The sequence below is a fragment of the Pogona vitticeps genome, chromosome 6, assembly GCF_051106095.1.
Source record: "Pogona vitticeps strain Pit_001003342236 chromosome 6, PviZW2.1, whole genome shotgun sequence".
Classification (NCBI taxonomy): Eukaryota; Metazoa; Chordata; class Lepidosauria; order Squamata; family Agamidae; genus Pogona; species Pogona vitticeps.
Window position 1 is genome coordinate 116350825 of NC_135788.1, and position 20214 is coordinate 116371038.

Below are 20214 nucleotides of genomic sequence, written 5' to 3' on the forward strand. Positions count from 1 at the left end.
CGGCGCTCATCCCACTTTTCAAGCCGTAGAGCAGTGGTCCCCAACCTTGGGCCTCCAAATGTACTTGGACTCTAACTCCCAGGAGCCTTCACAACCACCTCTGCTGTCCAGGATTTCTGGGAGTTGAAGTCTAAGAACATCTGGAGGCCCAAGGTTGGGGACCACTGCCATAGAGCCAGCACTTGTCCGAAGACAGTTTCCGTTGTCATGTGGCCAGCGTGACTAGGGAATGCCGTTTTATCTTCCCACCGAGGTGGTCCCTATTTATCTACTTGCATTTACATGCTTTCGAAGTGCTAGGTTGGCGAAGAGCTGGGACAAAGCAACGGGAGCTCACTCCGTCGCGTGGATTTGATCTTACAACTGCTGGTCTTCTGACCCTGCAGCACAGGCTTCTGCGGTTTAGCCCACAGTGCCACCACGTTTAGCCCATAGTTAGCCACCAAATTAACACTGAACTGACAAGACGTGATAAGCATTTGAATTAGTGCCCGAGCGCTAAACGAGAAACTTTTTTAAAAAAAAGGTTACAAATTGCATTGCAGTTGTTGTCCCAACTAATGGGAGCAGAAGGGTTTATTTCAACAATGTGCCCCGCTGTGCGCATCATTCATGATCTCATCTAGACCTATTCAGTGACAGCCCTGAAAGACTGAGAACGGGCTATCACGCAAGCCAGAAATATAAAATAAGGTGGGTAGAAATGCTTCCAAAAACACAGGCCACAATGGCTAAACGAAATGAAACTGCATATTCATGCCAGAAGGTCAGATCTACTTGGGATTAGCACTGATGTGTGCTGAATGGAATAAATGTTGGGAGGAACAGTGAGAGAAAGAGGGCAATATTTGATGTAGTCCTTGTGTGGATTTAAAGTGCGTTGGGAATCCAACCCCGGTGCCGCTGCCATGGATGTTCTGCAGCAGATGGAAAGTGGTAACCAAAGAGGGGAGGACTCGGGGACCCGTTCGCAAACCTACTTCAGGGTAATTTGCAGCCTTGGGGTGTAGAAAGGCCAAACCATGCTGCAAGAAGGCTGTTGAGATCGTCGCCTCAAGAGGACTGGCATCAAACTCACAGATGTATACAATCAATTTTTGGGATTCTTGGCTACCTTTTTTTCTTCACTATCCGTGGAAAGGTGGTGCTCAGCCTAAAGAAGTGGAGTTTCCAGTTTTAACCTTTAAATATGATCTTATGAGGTAAGCTACCTCGGGCCCTTTTTGAGGAGAGAGGAGGGGATTGGAGATATAGAGACCCACCATTGATTAAAAAAAACTTTTTATTATTACATTTGTTTTTACTGGTGTTAAATACCACATCCACATTACCTTATATCTGTACAGTGGTGCCTCACTTAATGATTGCCCCGCATTATGACAAAATCGCTTTACGATGATCTTTTTGCGATTGCAAAACGTTCTAAATTGGGTTTTTTTTTGCTTTGCGAAGATCAGTTCCCTGCTTTGGGAACTGATTCTTCGCATTAGAACAATCAAAACAGCTGATTGTCGGGTTTTCAAAATGGCCACCTGGTGCTTAAAATGGTTCCCCGCTATGTTTAGGGACGGATTCCTCGCTATACAGGTAGTGAAAATGGCTGCCGTATGGAGGATCTTAGCTGGACAGTGAGTTATTCAGCCTATTGGAATGCATTGAACGGTTTTCAATGGGGTTTTTAATTTCGTTTTACAATGTTTTCGCTTAACGGCAATTTTCCTGGAACGGATTATCGTTAAGCAAGGCACCACTGTATTTGTCATCAGTGTGGAAAGGATTGTCACTCAAGAATTGGCCTTCTCAGCCACACTAGGCACTGTTCCAAGACCCCTATTCCTTCCTACTGCTTCTATAGATATAAAATATGTACATTTACAGGATTAGGACCGTCTGATTTGTATTTACATATCAATAATGCAAGTCAAACTGTCCTCATCCTCTAACAGTTCCCGCATTGAAGTCTCATAGGACAATCCTATTTGGTTATATCTGCAACTTTTCACTTCCCCCAAGTCCTTTGTGTCACCCATTAGGGCGCGTTCATTTGGTTAGAAAACAGCATCTCCCACCCCAGCCTGGAAGCCCTGGGGCCAGAGAGGAAGGGTGGGCTGACCCCTGTGTGTTCAGGGACCTACGATTGGGGGGGGGGGTTTGAGAGTCAAGGACGCCGACCCAATTCTAAACCAGAGGCTCTCACTCTTGGGGTATACGTGAGGTCAACTGAGAGAAAGGTTGGAAGGCCTTGGAGAGGATGATGTCTTCTTCAAAACTGTCGAAACATGGTACCGGCTGAAAATTTGCTCACCAGAGAGACCGAAAAAAGAACAGGGATGTTTTCGAGAACATCTCACTGGGAGGATGGTGTTTTGTCAGCTGTAGGGGTGATGGGGCCATGATGTGGAAGCTGTGAAAAGGGGACTTCTTTTTGATCCTTTCTTTCTTTCTCCCAATGGGTTGGGGAGGGGAATTCAAGGCAGTGTCCACAGGCTGCCAAAGTATAAATTTATTCCAGATCACAACCACAACATGCACATCAAACTGCAATTAGACCTTTCACAATATGAAAAAACGTTCCCAGGTTAAAAGAAGTGTAAACACAGGGGCAGCAGCCAGATTGGGGGTGGCGAGGGGGCGGTGATCAGGATCATGTAACTCCCCTGTTACAGCAGCTCCGCGGGCTGCTGATCAGTTACTATTGAGTACAATTTAAAGCTCTCATTTTAGCCAGTTAAAAAGCCTTAAATGGCTTGGGTCTCGGTGATCTCAAAGACCACGTCTCCCATGATGAGCCTACTTGGGTGTTAAGATCATCTGGGGAGGCTTTTCTCCCAGTCTGCCTTCACAGGTGCATTCAGGTGGGGGCACAGGAGAGGGCCTCCTCTGCTGCTTCTCCCAGACTTTGGAACTCCCTCCCACTGGAGGCCAAGCTGGCCGCCTCTTGGCTGTCCTTCCATCTTTGCAGGCCAAGACTTTTCTCTCCAGGCAAGCTTCCCCCCTCAATCACCAGCTACCTATGTGTGATTTTTAGATCGATTGTTATGAATTACCACTTTGGCTGGATTGTTAGTACTACTAGCATTTTCGATTTTTATGCTTTCCATTTCTCAGAGCATTTTTTTAAATTTTGCATACTTATTGATCTTTTGCCTTAATATTTCCTGTTAATGATGAAAGGTGCCTCCTTATTTATTATTCACAGTTTTAAATATTGTGTTTTAATGATGTTAACCACCGTTGTTTTCAATTTTTAAGTATTATCTTTTATTGTTGTAAGCTGCCTTGGGTCCTTTTCAAGGAGGAAGGTGGGGTAAAATATTTTCAACCAACCAATTCATGATTCATTTCTCCCCTCCTACCTTTCCACTTAAGTGCTCAACCTCCTCCCAGAGCACCAATCCGATCAGTCCCACCGCACTCCCTCTTCCCTCTTCCAACTGGGTGTGTGTGCGAATAAGGCAGGATCAAATCCAAAGAGGTACTTCCTCCCTCCCGCCTGTCTATCCTGGACTGTCTGAGGAAACTGCCTGTCCTTTCATGCATCCGTTGAAGGGGGGGGCTGCAGAAGGGATGGTCCCACCTGTTATGCACCTGAAAAAGCACACAACTTTGAAAGAACACAGCAAACATTTATTTCATGTTTGCAAGCATGGAGAGAGCACGACCCCACAAGGTGTGGTTTCTAACATTTGCCAGGTAAACTCATCTTATATACCGGACGCAAGTATTACTCTCTATCCCTCTGGCCAATGTCATGTCTATCTGTCACGTCGCAACAGTTCATATAATAGCATATACCTAATCTATTTTCCTCACCATGCTGGTGGGACTACTACACCCTTCTCTATTGCTCAGTTGTGCTCGGGTGTCTTGAAAAAAACCAAGAAGCTTTCTATGCCCTGTTATTCTCTCTCACAGCCGGGTCCGTTCCTGGTTTTGATGAGACCAAGTGACACAGCGAGCACCACCCCACCCTGGAAATTGCTGTAGTCATCTCTGATCACCGATCGGAGGTATCTGTGGGGTTCTCCTACGTAACACGATTTCTAAACATGATCAATGCACAGTGAAACATGTTCCACTCCATGGGCTTTGGGGCAGGGCTGGGAATTCTCCAGAGTGACCCATAGGCTATATTAGGTCCATCGGTTGGATCTTTTGTCTCACAGAACAGTTTGGGTATCCTGCCTTTAAATGAATGAATGAATGAATGAAAATAATAATAACAACAACAACTTAGCTGTCAATACTTAACTTTTTCTTTTTACTTTAGTTTTTCCTTACATTTTCCATCTTGAATAATACTAATACTATTGATTCTAATTGTTTTAATTGTTTTATGATATATTTTATTGTAAGCTGCCCTGAGTAGACATTGTCTAGAAGGGTGGGATAAAAATCAAATCAATCAATCAATCAATCAATCAATCAATCAATTTAATAATAATAATAATAAGAAGAAGAAGAAGAAGAAGAAGAGGACGAGGACGAGGACGAGGACGAGGACGAAGAGGGGGTCCTGACGAGGAAGTTGGCCCTCAAGGGAGATGTCGTCCTCTGATATTCCGGAGACAAATCCTCATCTCGACTCCTGCTGCCCCTGCCGTGGAGGGTGCCTTCGTAAGCCTCCGGAATAGGCCTCTGTCTCTCACAAGGGAGCTCATAGCTGCAAACCAACGGTAGAAGCACTTGATATGTTGTGGGGCAAAGAAGCAAGTAGCATTTCCAACTGTGTGCCTCCTTGACAGGGGTTGGATTCCGTGATTCAGAGGGTCCCTTCCAGCAATGCAGTTCTAACATGGATGATGATTAACCAATAGCCTCAGTCAATCAAAACTATAAAAGCGTTGACTGGTATTACAAAGCAGAGGAACCCCCTGGAAGATGCTCCCTTGGGCTGCGTCTCCTTCACCTCATCCTTTCAGGGGCTGCTTGAGGAACTATGTACCTGAAAGTTCCTGAGCATACACAGAGTGTTTATCCTACTTTACTGTCTTAAGAGTGTTTTAGCATACTGATTTAATGGTATAATGAATCCTGATTAATGACTTTAGTGAAATAGTAAAATTAACTACTGATATATTTTCTGAGCACACACAGAGTGTAGTCTGATCATTTTTTATTAACAGTACTGTGTTCTTTTTTCTATTTTTCAGATTAGTAGAAGTGCATAATCCACTGTATTGTATTCAAATGCTGCTATTAGTCTATTTTCTACCTCAATGCTTTGCTAGATTAAATGTGTACAGTATTTGTATTTGTAATTTACTGCTCATTATTATAGTATTTACTGTATTTACTGCTAATTATTTCATTTGGTCTCTTGAACAGCAGAGCCTCTCGTTGCTATTCCTGAGGGGGAGGCTCAGGCCACAAATAGCTTCAGAGTCCTTTTTATTGGGCTTTAGTAGATCTTAGGACTACAAAGCTCATGTGCTTGTTCTCCCTGAACTAAAGTGGGTGCAGGAGAGATTCTTTTTAGAGAATCCAGGGGGAGGGAGCGTTGGTTCCCTTACCGTCTGTCGTGCAGGCGCTCACCCCGTGCGCCAGCGGACCCAGGTTTCCAGCGCCCAGCTTTCCACCACCGGCCACCAAAGTCGCAACAGCCCGTGCAAGGCGGCTTCGAAGAGGGGATAGGAGCGCCACGAGGCTGGGCTGAAGGTGTAGTGGAGACGCTGCTTCTTGCTTTCTTTCTGGAAGGGCCAGGGGGCCCAATTTGTGTGGAGGGGACGCTTTGGGTCCCCGCTGGTGGGGAGCAGGGAGCCCAGAACCAATGTCAAATATAGGTACTTCATGCGGTCTCTTGCCATGGTCAGGCACCAGGCAAGAGGGGCCTCCAGCAAGTGCCAGTGGCCCCAAATGTGGAGGCAGGGAGGAGAGGACATTTTGGCTAGGCTTCGCGGATGTCACAATCGGGGCTGGTCGCTAAGAGACACACCTTGGCTAGGGTGGGTGGGCTGGGGGGCAACAGCTGCCTAGTTTGTTTGTTTGTTTGTTTGTTTGTTTGTTTATTAGATTTTTATCCCGCCCTTCTAGACCTACGTCTGCTCAGGGCGGCTCACAATAAAATGATTCACCAAAACCATCAAAACCACGATTTACATTGACCATATAATTAGTTTAATCAAGGTGGAAGACAGGAAGCAAAAGATGAAATGGAAAGTCAACGTCAAGGACACATTGGCAGGAGGGGAAGGCCTGCCGCTTGGGTTCAGGCGGGCCAGCCTCTTGCTTGCGGAAAGGCCACAGGGCTCCCTCCCTTCCAGAAGTAAGTGTGCACGCGTGGGGAACTCTCCCGGGGTGGGGAGGGGGCGCCTCCTCCTCCTGAATGGCAAAGAACAACGACCCCGAGGTGCAGTGGAGCACTGTCATCATATTTTGGTTTTTGTTTAATTTCGTTTTTTCCGAAGGCAGGGTTGTGGGGAGAAATGACAAGAATTTAAAACAACAGTGGAGAACACTTATTGGCCTTAAAAGAGAAAAATAAAGGACCGAGCGGGGGGAATTAATAATAATAATAATAATAATAATAATAATAATAATAATAATAATAATAATAATAATAATAATAATAATAATAATAATAATAATAATAATAAAAATAATAAAAATAATAAAAATAATAATAGAAACTTATGTTTGAGAAAGGAAATATGTAAACTCTGGAGGTCACATGGTGACTCTGGACTTTTCTAATTCCAAAAAAAGAGAAAAGAACTGCCATTTTGGACTTTCAGTATGATAAAAGATAAGTGTTTATCCACCTTTTTTCAGAGAACAAGAGGATGGGGAGGTGACCGCCATAGATAGTTTCTTCTAGATTCAAGCATACTGCACTATACCAGCCCACCCCCCCCCCCGGCATTGAAATCACAGCTGCCATTCACACAGAAATGTTGCATTGTCCCAGGGGAGGTGCATTTCATTTGTACACACGTCATACAGTTCCTCCTTTCCCCCTTTGCTGTTTTCACCACCCTCTTTCCCACTCCTTTCGTCAGCGTTCAGATCCCTTCTTTTTAAAATAGTTAGCCACCGAATTAACATTGAACTGACAAGACGTGATAAGCATTTGAATTAGCGCCCTAGCGCTAAACGAGAAACTAAAAAACACAAACAGTTTACAAATTGCATTGCGGTTGTTGTCCCAACTAGTAGGAGCAGAAGGCAGGCCAAAGGGTATATTTCTACAATGTGCGCCACTCTGCACATCATTCATGATCTCATCTAGACCTATCCAGTGACAGCCCTGAAAGACTGAGAACGGGCTATCACGCAAGCCAGAAATATAAAATAAGGTGGGTAGAAATGCTTCCAAAAACACAGGCCATACTGGCTAAATGAAATGAAACTGCATACAGTGGTGCCTCGCTTAACGGGCGCCCCGTTTAATGACGAATCCGCATAGTGACGATGTTTTTGCGATCGCATTGCGACGTTTTAAATAGGAAAAAATTGCTTTGCGATGATCGGTACCCTGTTTCGCTTACCAATCATCGCATAGCGATTTTCCAACAGCTGATCGCGGTTCCAAAATGGCCGCCGGGTAAAAAAAATGGCCGGCCGCTGTGTTTTCGCCCGGATTCCTCACTTACCAGGCAGCGAAAATGGCCGCCATGTGGAGGATTTTCACTTAAAGGTGAGTTTTAAGCCCATAGGATTGAAGGGGTTTCAATGCATTCCTATGGGCTTTTAAAAACCGCATAGCGACGAAATCGCTTTGCAGTGATTTTTGCTGCACGGATTATCGTCGCTATGCCGGGCAGCACTGTATTCATGCCAGAAGATCAGATCTACTTGGGATTAGCACTGATGTGGGATGAATGGAGTAAATGTTGGAAGGAACAGTGAGAGAAACAGTACAACATTTGTTTTAGTCCTTGTGTAGATTTAAAAGGCATTGGGAATCCAAGCAGGTGGAAAGTGGTAACCAAAGAGGGGAGGACTCGGGGACCCGTTCGCAAACCCACTTGCAGGGTAATTGGCAGCCTTGGAGTGTAGAAAGGCCAAACCATGCTGCAAGAAGGCTGTTGAGATCGTAGCCTCAAGAGGACTGGCATCAACTCACAGACGTGTACCATCAATTTTTGGGACTCTTGGCTACCTTTTTTCTGCACTATCCATGGAAAGGGGATGCTCAGCCTGAAGAATGGAATTTTTTCCAACGAAAGCTTGCCGTTTGTTTTCTTAGTGATCCAATAAAAGGCATCACCCGCTCTTCCAAGTTGAACAAACTTCAGGTGATGATTCACTTGCAAAGTCATCACTTTGCCTGCCAGTTCTTTGTGGCAAGACTTCTGAGGGTTTTTTTTATCGTGGGTGGGAGCCCAGAGTATCTGATGCACCAGTAGAAGTGGGTTACTTGACACGCAAGGCTGCTCTGCAGGAAACATCTTTCAAGCTGCCACAATGGTGTCTTTTGTCTGTTTAGTGAAGGTTTTATCCTTGAAAGTACCTAAACTGCACAAATGGGATTAAAATAATAGGCAACGTAAGAGTGGGCTAAATTCTAACACATACCCTTTCCATCAGGCCATAAGCTCAGAAATGCTAAATTAAGGCCAAAATGGGAAATAACCAGAGGTCTCCTAATTTTAGCTTGTGTGTGTGAATTATCCGGCTGTTTGGAGACATACCCTATGCAAAAACCAATTCCTGTTCCTAGTGATCCTCTGGAGTAGAAAAATACACTTTTCATATTTTTCATATTCAGTATTTATTTAGGGCTATGAGTGGCATTGATGCAAGAATTTATGCTTTTGAATTGTGGTGCTGGAGGAGACTCTTGAGAGTCCCCTGGACTGCAAGGAGAACAAACCTATCCATTCTGAAGGAAATCAACCCTGAGTGCTCACTGGAAGGACAGATCCTGAAGCTGAGGCTCCAGGACTTTGACCATCTCATGAGAAGAGAAGACACCCTGGAAAAGCTCCTGATGTTAGGAAAGTGTGAAGGCAGGAGGAGAAGGGGACGACAGAGGATGAGATGGTTGGACAGGGTCATCGAAGCGACCAACATGAATTTGACCCAACTCCAGGAGGCAGTGGAAGACAGGCGGGCCTGGCGTGCTATGGTCCATGGGGTCACGAAGAGTCAGACATGACCTAACAACTAAGCAACAAACAACAATGGGTGGCATTGATGAGGAAAGAACCTCAAATGGTTAGGCTTTGCAGTCCTTGGGTTGGGATTGAAATCCTCTCTGACATCATCCTGCTAATTAGTGTCTGACGCTCTGGATAGTTTTTTGTCATGCATCGAAAGCAGTCTGTTCCCTTTTTATTTTAAGTGAATTCGAAGTGGCAGATGTGGCTCTCTTCCTTACATCATCCCTGTGAGGTGGGCCAGGCTGAGGCAGAAGGAGTATGCCAAAGCTATCCAGCGAGGATTTGAACCCGAGTCTCCTGGACAGTCTAGGGCTACCCTACATTCAGATCAAAGGAGTTTCTTCTGTGCCTAGCTTTGTTCTGGTAAAAGGTTTGTTGACTTGGTGAAGAGACATCACATCCAGGTTTCTGTCAACAGCATCTTAAATAGGTTGGAAAAGTCTCTTTAGTTAGTCTCCAAATATCGATACATTTACCAGGGGGTAAATGCCCCTTTCTCAGTGGGACTTATCAGTAAAACTGAGGCCTGTGTACAAAACAAACTTAAATAGGAAGCACCCAAATATCCAGAAACATAGCCATGTTGTCTGGGTGGCAGAGATGTGTAAGATCCTCAAGCCATTGAATAATAGGCAGGTATTTATCTTTTCCCAGTGGCAGCCTTATTTATTTAAATTAGTTTTTACCCAGCTTTTCTCCTCCAAACGACCCAAGGAAGCTTCAATCATTAAGAAGACAATACAAAAAACAGTAAGTACACAACTATTAAAAAAAAGAATTAAACAAGTGATATTTAAAATGGTAGTTAAAATAGTAAATGCACTTTTAAAAGCAACAGCACCAAAAAACCCCACACTTCTCAGTCTTAGATTTTCTTCAGTCACTTTAAGGGGATGTAAAGTCCATTTTATTAAAAACAAAGCCCTATACATGAGTAACCTCCAGAAACTCCCAGTTAGTCCACGCTTCAGCAGACTCCAGGCTGTGGCTTCCTTTAATGAGTCAATCCGTCTCTCGCCCCTGCTCTCCTCTCCTCCCAGCAGTCAAGGCAGAGCTTTTAAAAGCCGTCCTCCCCGCTTCTCATTCATTCATTTCTGCCTTCCGGGTCAGGAGAGGAGAGGAAGCCACGCCCCTTTTGCCCCCTCCGTCCTTTCTTCCCATTGGCCGGCTCTCGGGGAGGAGGGGGGAAAGGGGAGTGGCGGGAGGTGGCTAGCCGTTGGACAGCCGAGCCGGTTGGGGGCGTGGTCAGCCGGCTGGTGCCGGAGGCGCCTCTGTCCGGCTTCCACACCTGGCCGGTTCAGGCGGAGGGCGAGCATCCTTCCGTGGGACCGATCCCTTGACGCAGCGGACACGTGAGAATGCGGGAAGACCTCCTCCTCCTCTTCTGACAGATCCTTTCCTCCCCCACACCCGCCAGGGCCGCCTTCTGCCGTTTCCATTGTTAAGCCGGTTCCCTTCCCCCCAACACCACTTTTTAAAATATTATTATTTTGCACGTTTCAAAGGCTTTTGCAAATCCTGATTTCCATGGGTGAGAAGAGAGGATTTATTTTTTAAAAAAACACGGGGATTTTTTCTTTCTCATTCCATCGTGCACCTGTCTGATGTCCTTTTTTTTTTGCATCCTAGCAGGTTCCCTTACCTGGATCACCCGACCCAAAAATCCTATAATAGGTTGTGGCTGTTAGCTCCCATACCACGAAGTGGGGCTTCTTCCTAGTGCCTTCTTCTATTTTCCCACCCCTGGCTTGCAAAAAAAAAAAATTAAAAATTTATTTAAAAAAAAAAAAAAGCATATCTGGCACCAACACCTCATTTTGCCTCACCTGACATCCTATATACATTTGTTCTTGACTTGTTCCCACTCTGTCCCCCAGGCAGCTTGAATCCTCCTTGCTGATAAACGTGTGGTTGCTCTTCCCTTTATCTCTGGATCTTCTTTGGACTTGATTCACTAAGAGCATCCTTGATGTTCTTTTGGATTTTCTAAGGAATCACTGAATTTTTTATTTCATGTGGATACCTATCTCAGGTGTACTCTCTTTAATTCCAGGAAACGATTACTGAATTCATATTTATTTATTCGTTCATCTGTTCATCCATCCATTCATTTATTCTGCAACCGCTGTTGACCGTTCATACTGCTATTTTCCATCCCCGAATTACTTTGATCCCCCATCCATTATCCGGACTCTGATCTGCAAGATTTTCCTTCTGATACTGCTGCCCTAGCTTCCCACAACACCCCCCACACCTGGCCGACTATGGACTTTATTCTCAGTGGGGTGGCGGCGTGTGGGGCCTGCCTTTTTACCAACCCTCTGGAAGTGGTGAAAACTCGGATGCAGCTCCAAGGAGAACTTCGCCAGCCTGGGACCTACACCCGCCACTACCGCAACGTCTTCCACGCTTTCTACACCATTGGACGGGTGGACGGGCTGGCAGCCCTCCAGCGAGGACTTTTGCCGGCTTTGTTTTACCAGTTTGGCTTCAACGGCCTTCGCCTGGGCCTTTATGGGATGGTGGAGACGGCCGGCTACATTCGCGTGCCCGAGGGGCACATCAGCCCGTGGCGCACCGTTGTGGCCGGAGCGATGGCTGGGGCCGTGGCCGCCCTCGCAAGCAGCCCCATCTATCTGGTGGGTCCCACGACTGGATTCAGATCGCCTGAGATCCCAAAGCAGGATTGGGTTTAACAGGATCCATAGCATCACTGATGAAAAATATTTTTTTTTAAATTATGGGAAAAATTGAAATATAGTTGTTCGGGTTCTGTTTTCCTTCATTTGTGCTTGGATACTAAGCATGTTCTAAATGCAATTGTCTGAGATGCTAAGTTGGAGTGTAGACCCATGGTGGGCCTGACCCCTGGATTGCTAGAACGCGAAGAGGAGGGACCGGACTAGCATCACCTCTGTGTGAAACATAGCTGGGGTGAGGACTCTCTCCCTCATGCCAAATCTAGTTCTTCCTCCTTCCCAGTTTTTTAAAACTCACCCCTTTCTTTGTGTTCTAAAAGGGTGGAAATGCTGCTCTCAGGACTTAGTGCTAATAAAAGCTGTCCGCTCTGCTGAGGTTGTGGTGGCTTCCGTTCCACAGAATAGAACGTGGCCCCTGAGAAATTGAATCTGGCCATCAGGAAGGAGGGGTTTTTAAAGTCTTGCAACGCAGGACAGATGGATTGTTATTTATTTTATTAGTTGGGCGTACATCCTACTTCTTTGCAGGATGTTCAAGGTGGTGCATGTCGTTCTATTTCCCCAACTTTGTGGTGGTAAGAATTGATTTTCCAGCATATGCGGTCTGGCATGCTTTAGAACTGGAAGTGTCCAGTGAACCGTGAGTTGATTTTTGTGCATCTCACTCTACTTCATGTGGGGTTTCCTCTCCTTATCCAGTTTTTCTGCAAGAGCTGTCTAATTACTTTTATGAACAGATGAGTTTCCTTGCTGGATCGATGGTTTAACTCTTCCTTTTAAAAGTAATAATAATGATGTGCCGTCAAGTCAATTCTGATTTATGGCAACCTTTTTCAACTGGCGGAATAGATCAGTGGTTGGAGCCAGAGGTTGAGTGTTCGATTTCCCCACTGTGCCTCCAGGGAAAAGAACCAGCCTGGCAGGGTAAACCACTTCTGAGTATTTCACCATAAGTTGTAATATATTTGATGGCAAGCACATTATTATTAAAGGTAAAGTATCCTGCCTTTCATCAAATTGAAAGTTTGTTGGTGCTTTTGCTTGGAAAAGTTCTGTTCTGGACTACAAATTCCAGAATCCCCGAGATCCCTAGCCATGCAGGTTGGGGATTCTTGGTGAGGTGTTTTTGTTGTTGTTGGTTGGTTGTTGTTTTTTAAAGGAATGTTTCAGAGTTCTACACAGTAGATCTCCCTGGCTAAAAAAGACTTGCTCTTTCCAAATGCTCCATTTTCTTTTTCTTGAGATAACTTTGAGATAATTCTTGAGAGGTCACATCATCTTGTCCTGAAAGTTTCCTGTCATGTTGGAGTCAGTGAGATGATTCTGTGATTTTAGGTGTTCCCCTCATTCCAAAAGCAGGAAGAAAAAATCCAAATACCCTGTTTCCCTGAAAATAAGACCTAATATGAAAATAAACCCTGGTATGATTTTTCAGGATGTTTGTAATATAAGCCCTACCCCAAAAATAAGCCCCAGTTAAGTGAAGCCCCACCCTCCACCCTTGTGCAGCAACCAGAAGATGATGACGTGACTGTATTTGAATAGACATAGATTGTTGTACATGAAAAAAAAAAACATCCCCTAAAAATAAGCCCTGATACGGTTTTGGAGCAACAATTAATATAAGACCCTGTCTTATTTTTGGGAAAACGTTGTAATGACCTCATTCCATGACACTTATCAAGGTAATAATAAATGAGCAATGCTTTGTTTTTCAGTATTAGCTGTAGAGATATTTGGATTTGTGTTATTGGAGTTCATGCAACTCCCAGGATTTCCCAAGGAACATGGGAGTTATAGTCTAGAAGCAGAAATCTGCACGTCTCGGGTAGCCAAAATCTGCTTGCTTGGGGTAGCAGCCTCACTCTGCCTGACTGTGAAAATGGTTGTTTGGAAGATCGTGCCTGCTGGCCTTCCACGGTTTATTGTGTTTTCCCATTTATACAATTAGCTCGGCCTGTTTCCTCATAAAAACTAACAGGAAGTGTAAACGGGCAGCCTTTGGGAAGCCGAATTTAAACTCTTTCCGTTCAGATCTGATCATCAAAACTCTTTTTGAAAGCCAAGACATAATTTAAAAAAAAAACCCAGTATCAACATTGATCTGTAGTCTTAAATGATGGTCCTTGTAGTTTGGTTTTTTTAAAAATGTTTTTCTTGATGTAGCTGTCGCACTGCTTAAATAATATAAATCATGGTCCATCCATTCCTGCATCTTCTCCCACATGTTGCAATGGGCCAGTGCGTAACTGCCCAGAGTAGACCTTTGGTCTAGATGGGCGGGATAGAAATCCAATAAATAAATAAATAATTTTTGGTGTTTATTTGATGGAGCCAGGCATCTCCATTTCCTGTATCATGGGCAAGCTTTAGCCATGAGGCTTATATTAGAGCTGTACCTGAGAATGTTTAGCATATGCTTTGGGAGATGCTGGCCCAGTGGAAGGAAGGATACAGGCATCCTTTTTTTCAAATGGATAGTCCCGTATGATTTCCCATGCCATCCTGATAGGATTATTCTCTTCTATACAGGTGAAGACCCACATTCAGGCTCAATCTGCTGCTGAGATTGCTGTAGGGCATCAGTACAAACACCAGGTATGTGATGTTCACTCTGCATTTTACAGTGAGGAAGCAGCATTACACCAATTCACAATTCAGCTACCTAGATCAGGGCTTTTTTTTCCTCCAGAAGTGGGAATCACATGGCAGTTCCTAGCTTTTTCGTGGCCACTCTTCTGCCGAATGGTGCGTTATGTGTAGAGCTGGAGACCTGGAACTTGCAAGTGCTTCCACTAAAACTGGCTTTTACATGTGGGTGCTTTCTGAGTTTTTTTTCCCTCCCTCAAAGGCAGAAGTGAACCTGTTTTTTTGGGGGGGGGACTTGGGGGTGCAATTCTTCTTGTAGTTGTGGAAGTGTTAGTTTTTTAGTCCATGTTAGTCTGTGCAAGTGTGATAGATGAAAACAAAATAAAAAAAGTTTTTAAAAAGACAAAAATGCGGCAGCACCTTAAATGCTAACTTTTCTATTTTTTAATGTGAGCTTTTGTTAACAAGTCCACTTCATCAGACATAAGAGGAGATATAACGTGGCAAATATTTATACATGAAATCAGGGTATAGATATCAAAATCTAGAGATCATGGTTGGTTGCTGAGAAAGTCAGTGGGTGTTAAACATTGTGATGATAGTGTATTTGATGTGCAGATCAAGCATGTATGTTGATATCTTTGATACCATGCATAAATATTTGCCATGTTATATCTCCTTGTCTTATGTCTGATGAAGTGAACTTGTCCATGAAAGCTAACATTATAAAATCTAAGTTGGTCTTTAAAGTTAGTCTTTAAACTATACACCATTATCTTCTTTTAATAAATAAATAAATATTTAATTTACAGTAAATTTAAAATCAACCCGCATCTTTAAAAAAAAAAGGATTAAAATCTATAAAATTGAGGAACACACTATGCCTCTTAATGCATTGATATATTTTAGGGGTGGGTGGTTCTGTTTTTTCTGTTCCCAGGGGATGTTCGATGCTCTGTTGATGATCCACAAGGAACATGGTGTGATGGGACTCTGGCGTGGGGCTCTTTCCTCCATTCCCCGAGTCATGGTGGGCTCTTCTACCCAGTTGGCCACTTTCTCCTCCGCCAAGGACGTCTTGGCCCGCCTAGAGGTAAGCTGGAGACAGATTAACTGATTTGTCCAGAAAGATGGCTATTGTGTATGGTTAAGAAAGCTGACAGGAGGGGAAAAAATGGATTCCTTGGTCATGTGGTGCTGGAGGAGAGCTTTGTGGCTACCTTGGACAGAGAGACAAGCTGGTGGGTCCTTGATCAAATCTAGCCTGAACTGTCCCTGGAGGCAGATAGGATGAAACTGAAATGATCTTTCTTTGGGCACATCCTGAGAAGGCAGGATTCTCTGGAAAAGACCATAACGCTAGGAAAGGGGGAAGGCAGTAGGAAAAGAGGAAGACCAAATAGGAGATTGACGGGCTCCCTAAAGGAAACCATGGGCATGAGTCTACAAGAGTTGAGCAGGGCTATAGAGGACAGGACATTTTGGAGATCACTCATTCATAAGTTAAAGACAACTTGATGGCACATAGCAACAATGTGAGCTTTTATATAACCATTCTGGATTTTTGTTTATTGGGGCAGCGGGGAGACTTAGATTTGCCCATCTATCTCTGTATGAGTTTTGGAAAAGTTTACTTTTACAGCTCTGCTGCTGATTTTCAAGCAGAACGCCAGTTGATCATAAAGTCCAAGGCACATATTTTGAAAGGAGTAGCTTCTTGTCGGTGCCTGGATGAGAAGCCTCCATGGAGATACATGACTGTTGCATTCTATGAATGAAAGCAAGGCAGGATGTAATTCTAAGAAGGAGCCACATTACATGCTGGAGTTTTTTCTGGGAAAACTTATTGATCCCACCTGACATATTTCAGAGTTGGCAGTGTTCCTTTTTTTGGACTTACTGACATTTTTTTAAATTTGAACTCCGAGATTTATGTCGGTATGCTGGCTTAGAGGATTCTGGGAGATGTGGTCCAAAAAAAGAGCAACTCTTCCAAGATGACCAGGTGCTAGTCAGACACTTCTTTTTAATCCTAAAGGGGCTAGGAAGTTTAAAGTGAAAACGTTTGTCTCTTGGGAATCCTGGATTTCTCTGCATTCTTTGTATTCATGAATCAATGGATGGCACATGCAGGATTGAACCTGGACTCGTTTTGCTACTCTTCAAGGGACGGCTGTTGACTCCTTTGTGCTCCTTAACCCCACTCTCCTCTATCATCTCTCCCAGGTCTTTCCAAAGGACAGCTGGCAGGTATCCCTGAGCGCCTGCATGATCAGTAGCACCACCGTGGCCCTCACCATGTCACCTTTCGATGTGGCCAGCACTCGCCTCTACAACCAGCCAGTCAGTCCTGAAGGGCAGGTAAGCACAGAGAGTGGATTTAGAGAGAGGCCACTGGTGTTACAATGTTGGGAGGAGCTAGGTGGACAATCTTTATTCATTCTTAAATTTCAAGAGAAGCTCCTAATTTTCAGGTCGGGGGGCAAGAATCATGAAGTTGGAAGTGGCCCATAAGGTCATCAAGTCCAACCCCCTGCTCAATGCAGGGATGTGTATCAAAGGATATCTGCCAGGTGATTGTCTAAATTTCTCTTGAATGCCTCCAATGCTGGAACACTCACCACCTCTCAAGGTAATTGGTTCCACTGTCATACTACTCTAACAGTTAGGAAGTTTTTCGCCAATATTCAACTGAAATCTGGCTTCCTGTAATTTGACCCCATTGTTGCGTGTCCTGCACTCAGGGATGATCAAGATCTTGCTCCTCCTCTGTATGAAAGCCTTTTAAATATTTGAAAAGTGCTATCAGCCTCAGCCTTCTTTTCTCAAGATTAAACATGTCCAGTTCTTTCAGCCTTTCCAGCCGCCTAATCATCCTTGTCGCCCTCCTCTGAACTTGTTCTAGTTTGTTGGCATCCTTCTTGATGTGTGGTGTCCAGAACTGGACACAGTAATCACAGATGTTGTGTAACTAATACCACATAGGTTTTGGAAACTATCCTTCTGTTAATGCAGCCTACAATAGCATTTGCCTTTTTTTGTAGCCACATCACACTGTTGGCTCATATTCAGCTTGTGATCGACGACGATTCCAAGATCATTCTCGCTATACAATGTTATAAACTATAACTCCAACTGCAACTGTGTCCCTTTGTAGGAAAACATAAAAATCACATGATGGGGGGGGGAAGATCACCTTCCAGTAAGTTTTGGTTAGTGAAAACAACTTGATTCTTCTCTTTTCCTCATGCAGGGCCTGATTTACAAGGGTCTTCTGGATTGCCTTGCCAAAATCATCCGCTCTGAGGGATTTTGGGGGGTCTACAAAGGGTTGGGGGCTTCCTACTTCCGAATCGGACCCCACACCATCCTCAGCCTGTTTTTCTGGGACCAGCTGCGCCAAGCGTACACTGCTCCGGTACAGGAAAGGTGACACCAGGCATTGACCGGTGAAAGAACAGGACCGGTTGAACCTTCTGCAGTGCTTCAGCTCTGGGCCAGGGGAAGGTTTGCTTGCTCTCCCCAAACATCTTTATCAAATATATGGCGTCAGACCTGGGGTTCACGTGAAGCCAACGCCAGTGATCACTGAACAAGGAGAGCAAATGGCTTTTCTCCCTGCGACCACCTTTCACGGGGCAGCAGATTTTATCTTTTTAAAATCTCTCTCGTTGCTCGGACTTCTTGCTTTCATGGGCTTTGGGAAGAAAATGCTTTGCAAAAGCTGCAGCAACCCATTTTTTAATTTTGCAAATACAAAAACTTCCACTCTTAACTTATTTCTCGACAGAGATGCTACACCAAGCAGCCGGAACCTTGCTTTGCGTTAAGCACCCGCGACGGGACCTTCCTCATGTCATTGGCTAAGGAAGAGCGCGTGCCCGCCCATCTTCTGCATATTATGGTCTGCTATGAATTGGATGATTGCCCAATAAAAGAGGTTACTGTTGCTTCTCGTTGGCCTGTTTGTATACGGGCTGCAGGGGTCTAGGGCTTACAAGAGGATTTTGACCAGAAGTGGGTGATATTCTTGGACTACAGTTCCCTTCCCGCCACAGCCAACAGGGCCGGGGGTGAAGGAATATGGGTGCTGTAGTCCAACATCAAAACGTGGAAAGTTTTTTTTTTTAAAAAAAGACAACACCTGCCATGCCGGCTGGAAAAATGGTGGGGATAGTCATGTGAAAGAAGGCAATTTTTACAAGTTGTGCCCTAAAGATCATAAGGTACCCGGAAGGCTCCTGAAGGGCCTGGTTTAAAGAGAGAGGCCTACCAGGCTTCAAAAGCCTAACAGTCAAGGTGTTGCCGTGGTAACCAAGTAGCCCTCCTCTTCCCTTGTGTGTCACAAGCTGGACTCTAGGTGGCACCAGAGTGTAATACATGGATGGGAGATCTCTTTCACTTTCCAGCTGCTTTGCAAGCTGACTGGGCTAAAATGGCCCATAGTGAGGGAAGATGGGTATTGTAGTCCAAAGCATTTGGACAAAGCTTCCCTAACCCCAAATGATCTCTCTCTCTCTCTCTCTCTCTCTCTCTCTCTCTCTCTCTCTCTCTCTCTATATATATATATATATATATATATATATATATATATTGCCCTTTTTTTCAGCTAGACATTTTGTGTCTTAATTGCATATTTAAAAAGTCATCTCTCTCCCCTCCTCTGGCATAAAGAGCCTTTCTCCTGCTCTTAGTTCTTCTATCCAGATATTCTCTTATCTGAAGATGCAATTTCTGGGTCACTTTTGATGCCACATCTTCAGAGCTTGAAAATTTTCAGAATGTCTTACCTGTCAGTCAAAACTTTCACCAGGCAGCATGACCGGACTATAGCCTTGCAATTTATTGGGATTTGGAATCACTGATTTATACCCTCAGACCTGGGTTGTTTTATTACCTGTGTGCCTGTGGGGTCGTGAAACTTGTATTTTGAATGCCTTTCTTTTGTCTCCAGCAAAAATAAAACTGAAAGCAAAAAGGCCCGGCCTCTTAAAGAGCCACGGTTCCTTCCCACTCCAAGATGTGTCTGTCCTTCTTTGGTTGAAATTGGGAGCAGGGAAGCTTCATATTATCCAGCATGGTACTACTCTACTTTCTCCTACAGAGCTATATATCTATGTACCACTTGAACTCTCTTCTTAGGAGAAGAGGGCAGTTTTCCTTTTGCAATGGGAGGATGGAGGGGAGGATTATAGAGAGAGACAGGTGGAGGGGAAGGAGGCAGGCAGAGAGGGAGCTGTGACTTGTTGAGCACCATTTTTCACTCATCACAGACGAGTGGAAGAGTGCATTTTTCAAGCCCTGCACATTTTTTAAATTTGACTCCCATGTGCTAGTTTTGTTGCCTATCAGTAGCCCAGAGACCCTGGTGGTTCTTTCCATAACAACAGAGTTTCTCCCAAAATCCATGCCACCCACATTCTCAACTTGTACATGCTATTGCTCCAAATGGACCTGCTCTTCATTTACAAGTACTATGTTTTTATTTCATTTTATGTTCTGTTACCAGTTTGTCCTCTGTTGAACTCAAGGCTCTGCTGCGCATCCTGGTTCAGCCAAAAGCCGTCTGCACGATGAGGCTTAGTTAACGTGGCAAAACTTTAAAGAACAACGGAGGGTGACTTGCATTCAACAAAACTAAAAAGGACAATGTTTTAACACTGTGTTCTTGCTCAGGAACGTCTGCTTTGCTCTTCTTTGCTTTATCTCCTCCCTTGATCATTACATCTGGTGAAGAGCCTGGTGTGACTCCAAAGCTTACAGCCTGCGTTATCAGCATTGGTCGCTTAATACTAATTAAAGTTAGCCTTTTGCCCATTGTT

At 44.4% G+C, this 20214-nt stretch overlaps 1 protein-coding gene across 2 annotated transcripts; it reads left to right on the top strand.

Annotated features, from left to right (window-relative positions):
- Window positions 1–10329: 10329 nt before the first annotated feature.
- On the top strand, window positions 10330–18517 carry SLC25A35 (solute carrier family 25 member 35). Of its 2 annotated transcripts, none has more exons than XM_078378279.1 (5): window positions 10330–11743; window positions 14336–14401; window positions 15333–15485; window positions 16619–16753; window positions 18183–18517. In XM_078378279.1, exons 1-5 carry the CDS (start codon window positions 11369–11371, stop codon window positions 18381–18383), a joined length of 930 nt encoding a protein of 309 aa, XP_078234405.1. In that variant the 5' UTR covers window positions 10330–11368; the 3' UTR covers window positions 18384–18517. The 2 variants fall into 2 exon arrangements, with proteins under 2 accessions (XP_078234405.1, XP_078234406.1); XM_078378280.1 differs by having other exon boundaries at window positions 17646–18341.
- The last annotated feature ends 1697 nt before the right edge of the window (window positions 18518–20214 follow it).

Bases quoted from the DNA above. Each gene is read 5' to 3' on its own strand.
- SLC25A35 (XM_078378279.1), top strand. From the start codon at position 11,369: ATGGACTTTATTCTCAGTGGGGTGGCGGCGTGTGGGGCCTGCCTTTTT. The intron at 11,744-14,335 runs GTGGGTCCCACG...TCTTCTATACAG, and splicing joins CAAGCAGCCCCATCTATCTG to GTGAAGACCCACATTCAGGC. The intron at 14,402-15,332 runs GTATGTGATGTT...TTCTGTTCCCAG, and splicing joins GGCATCAGTACAAACACCAG to GGGATGTTCGATGCTCTGTT.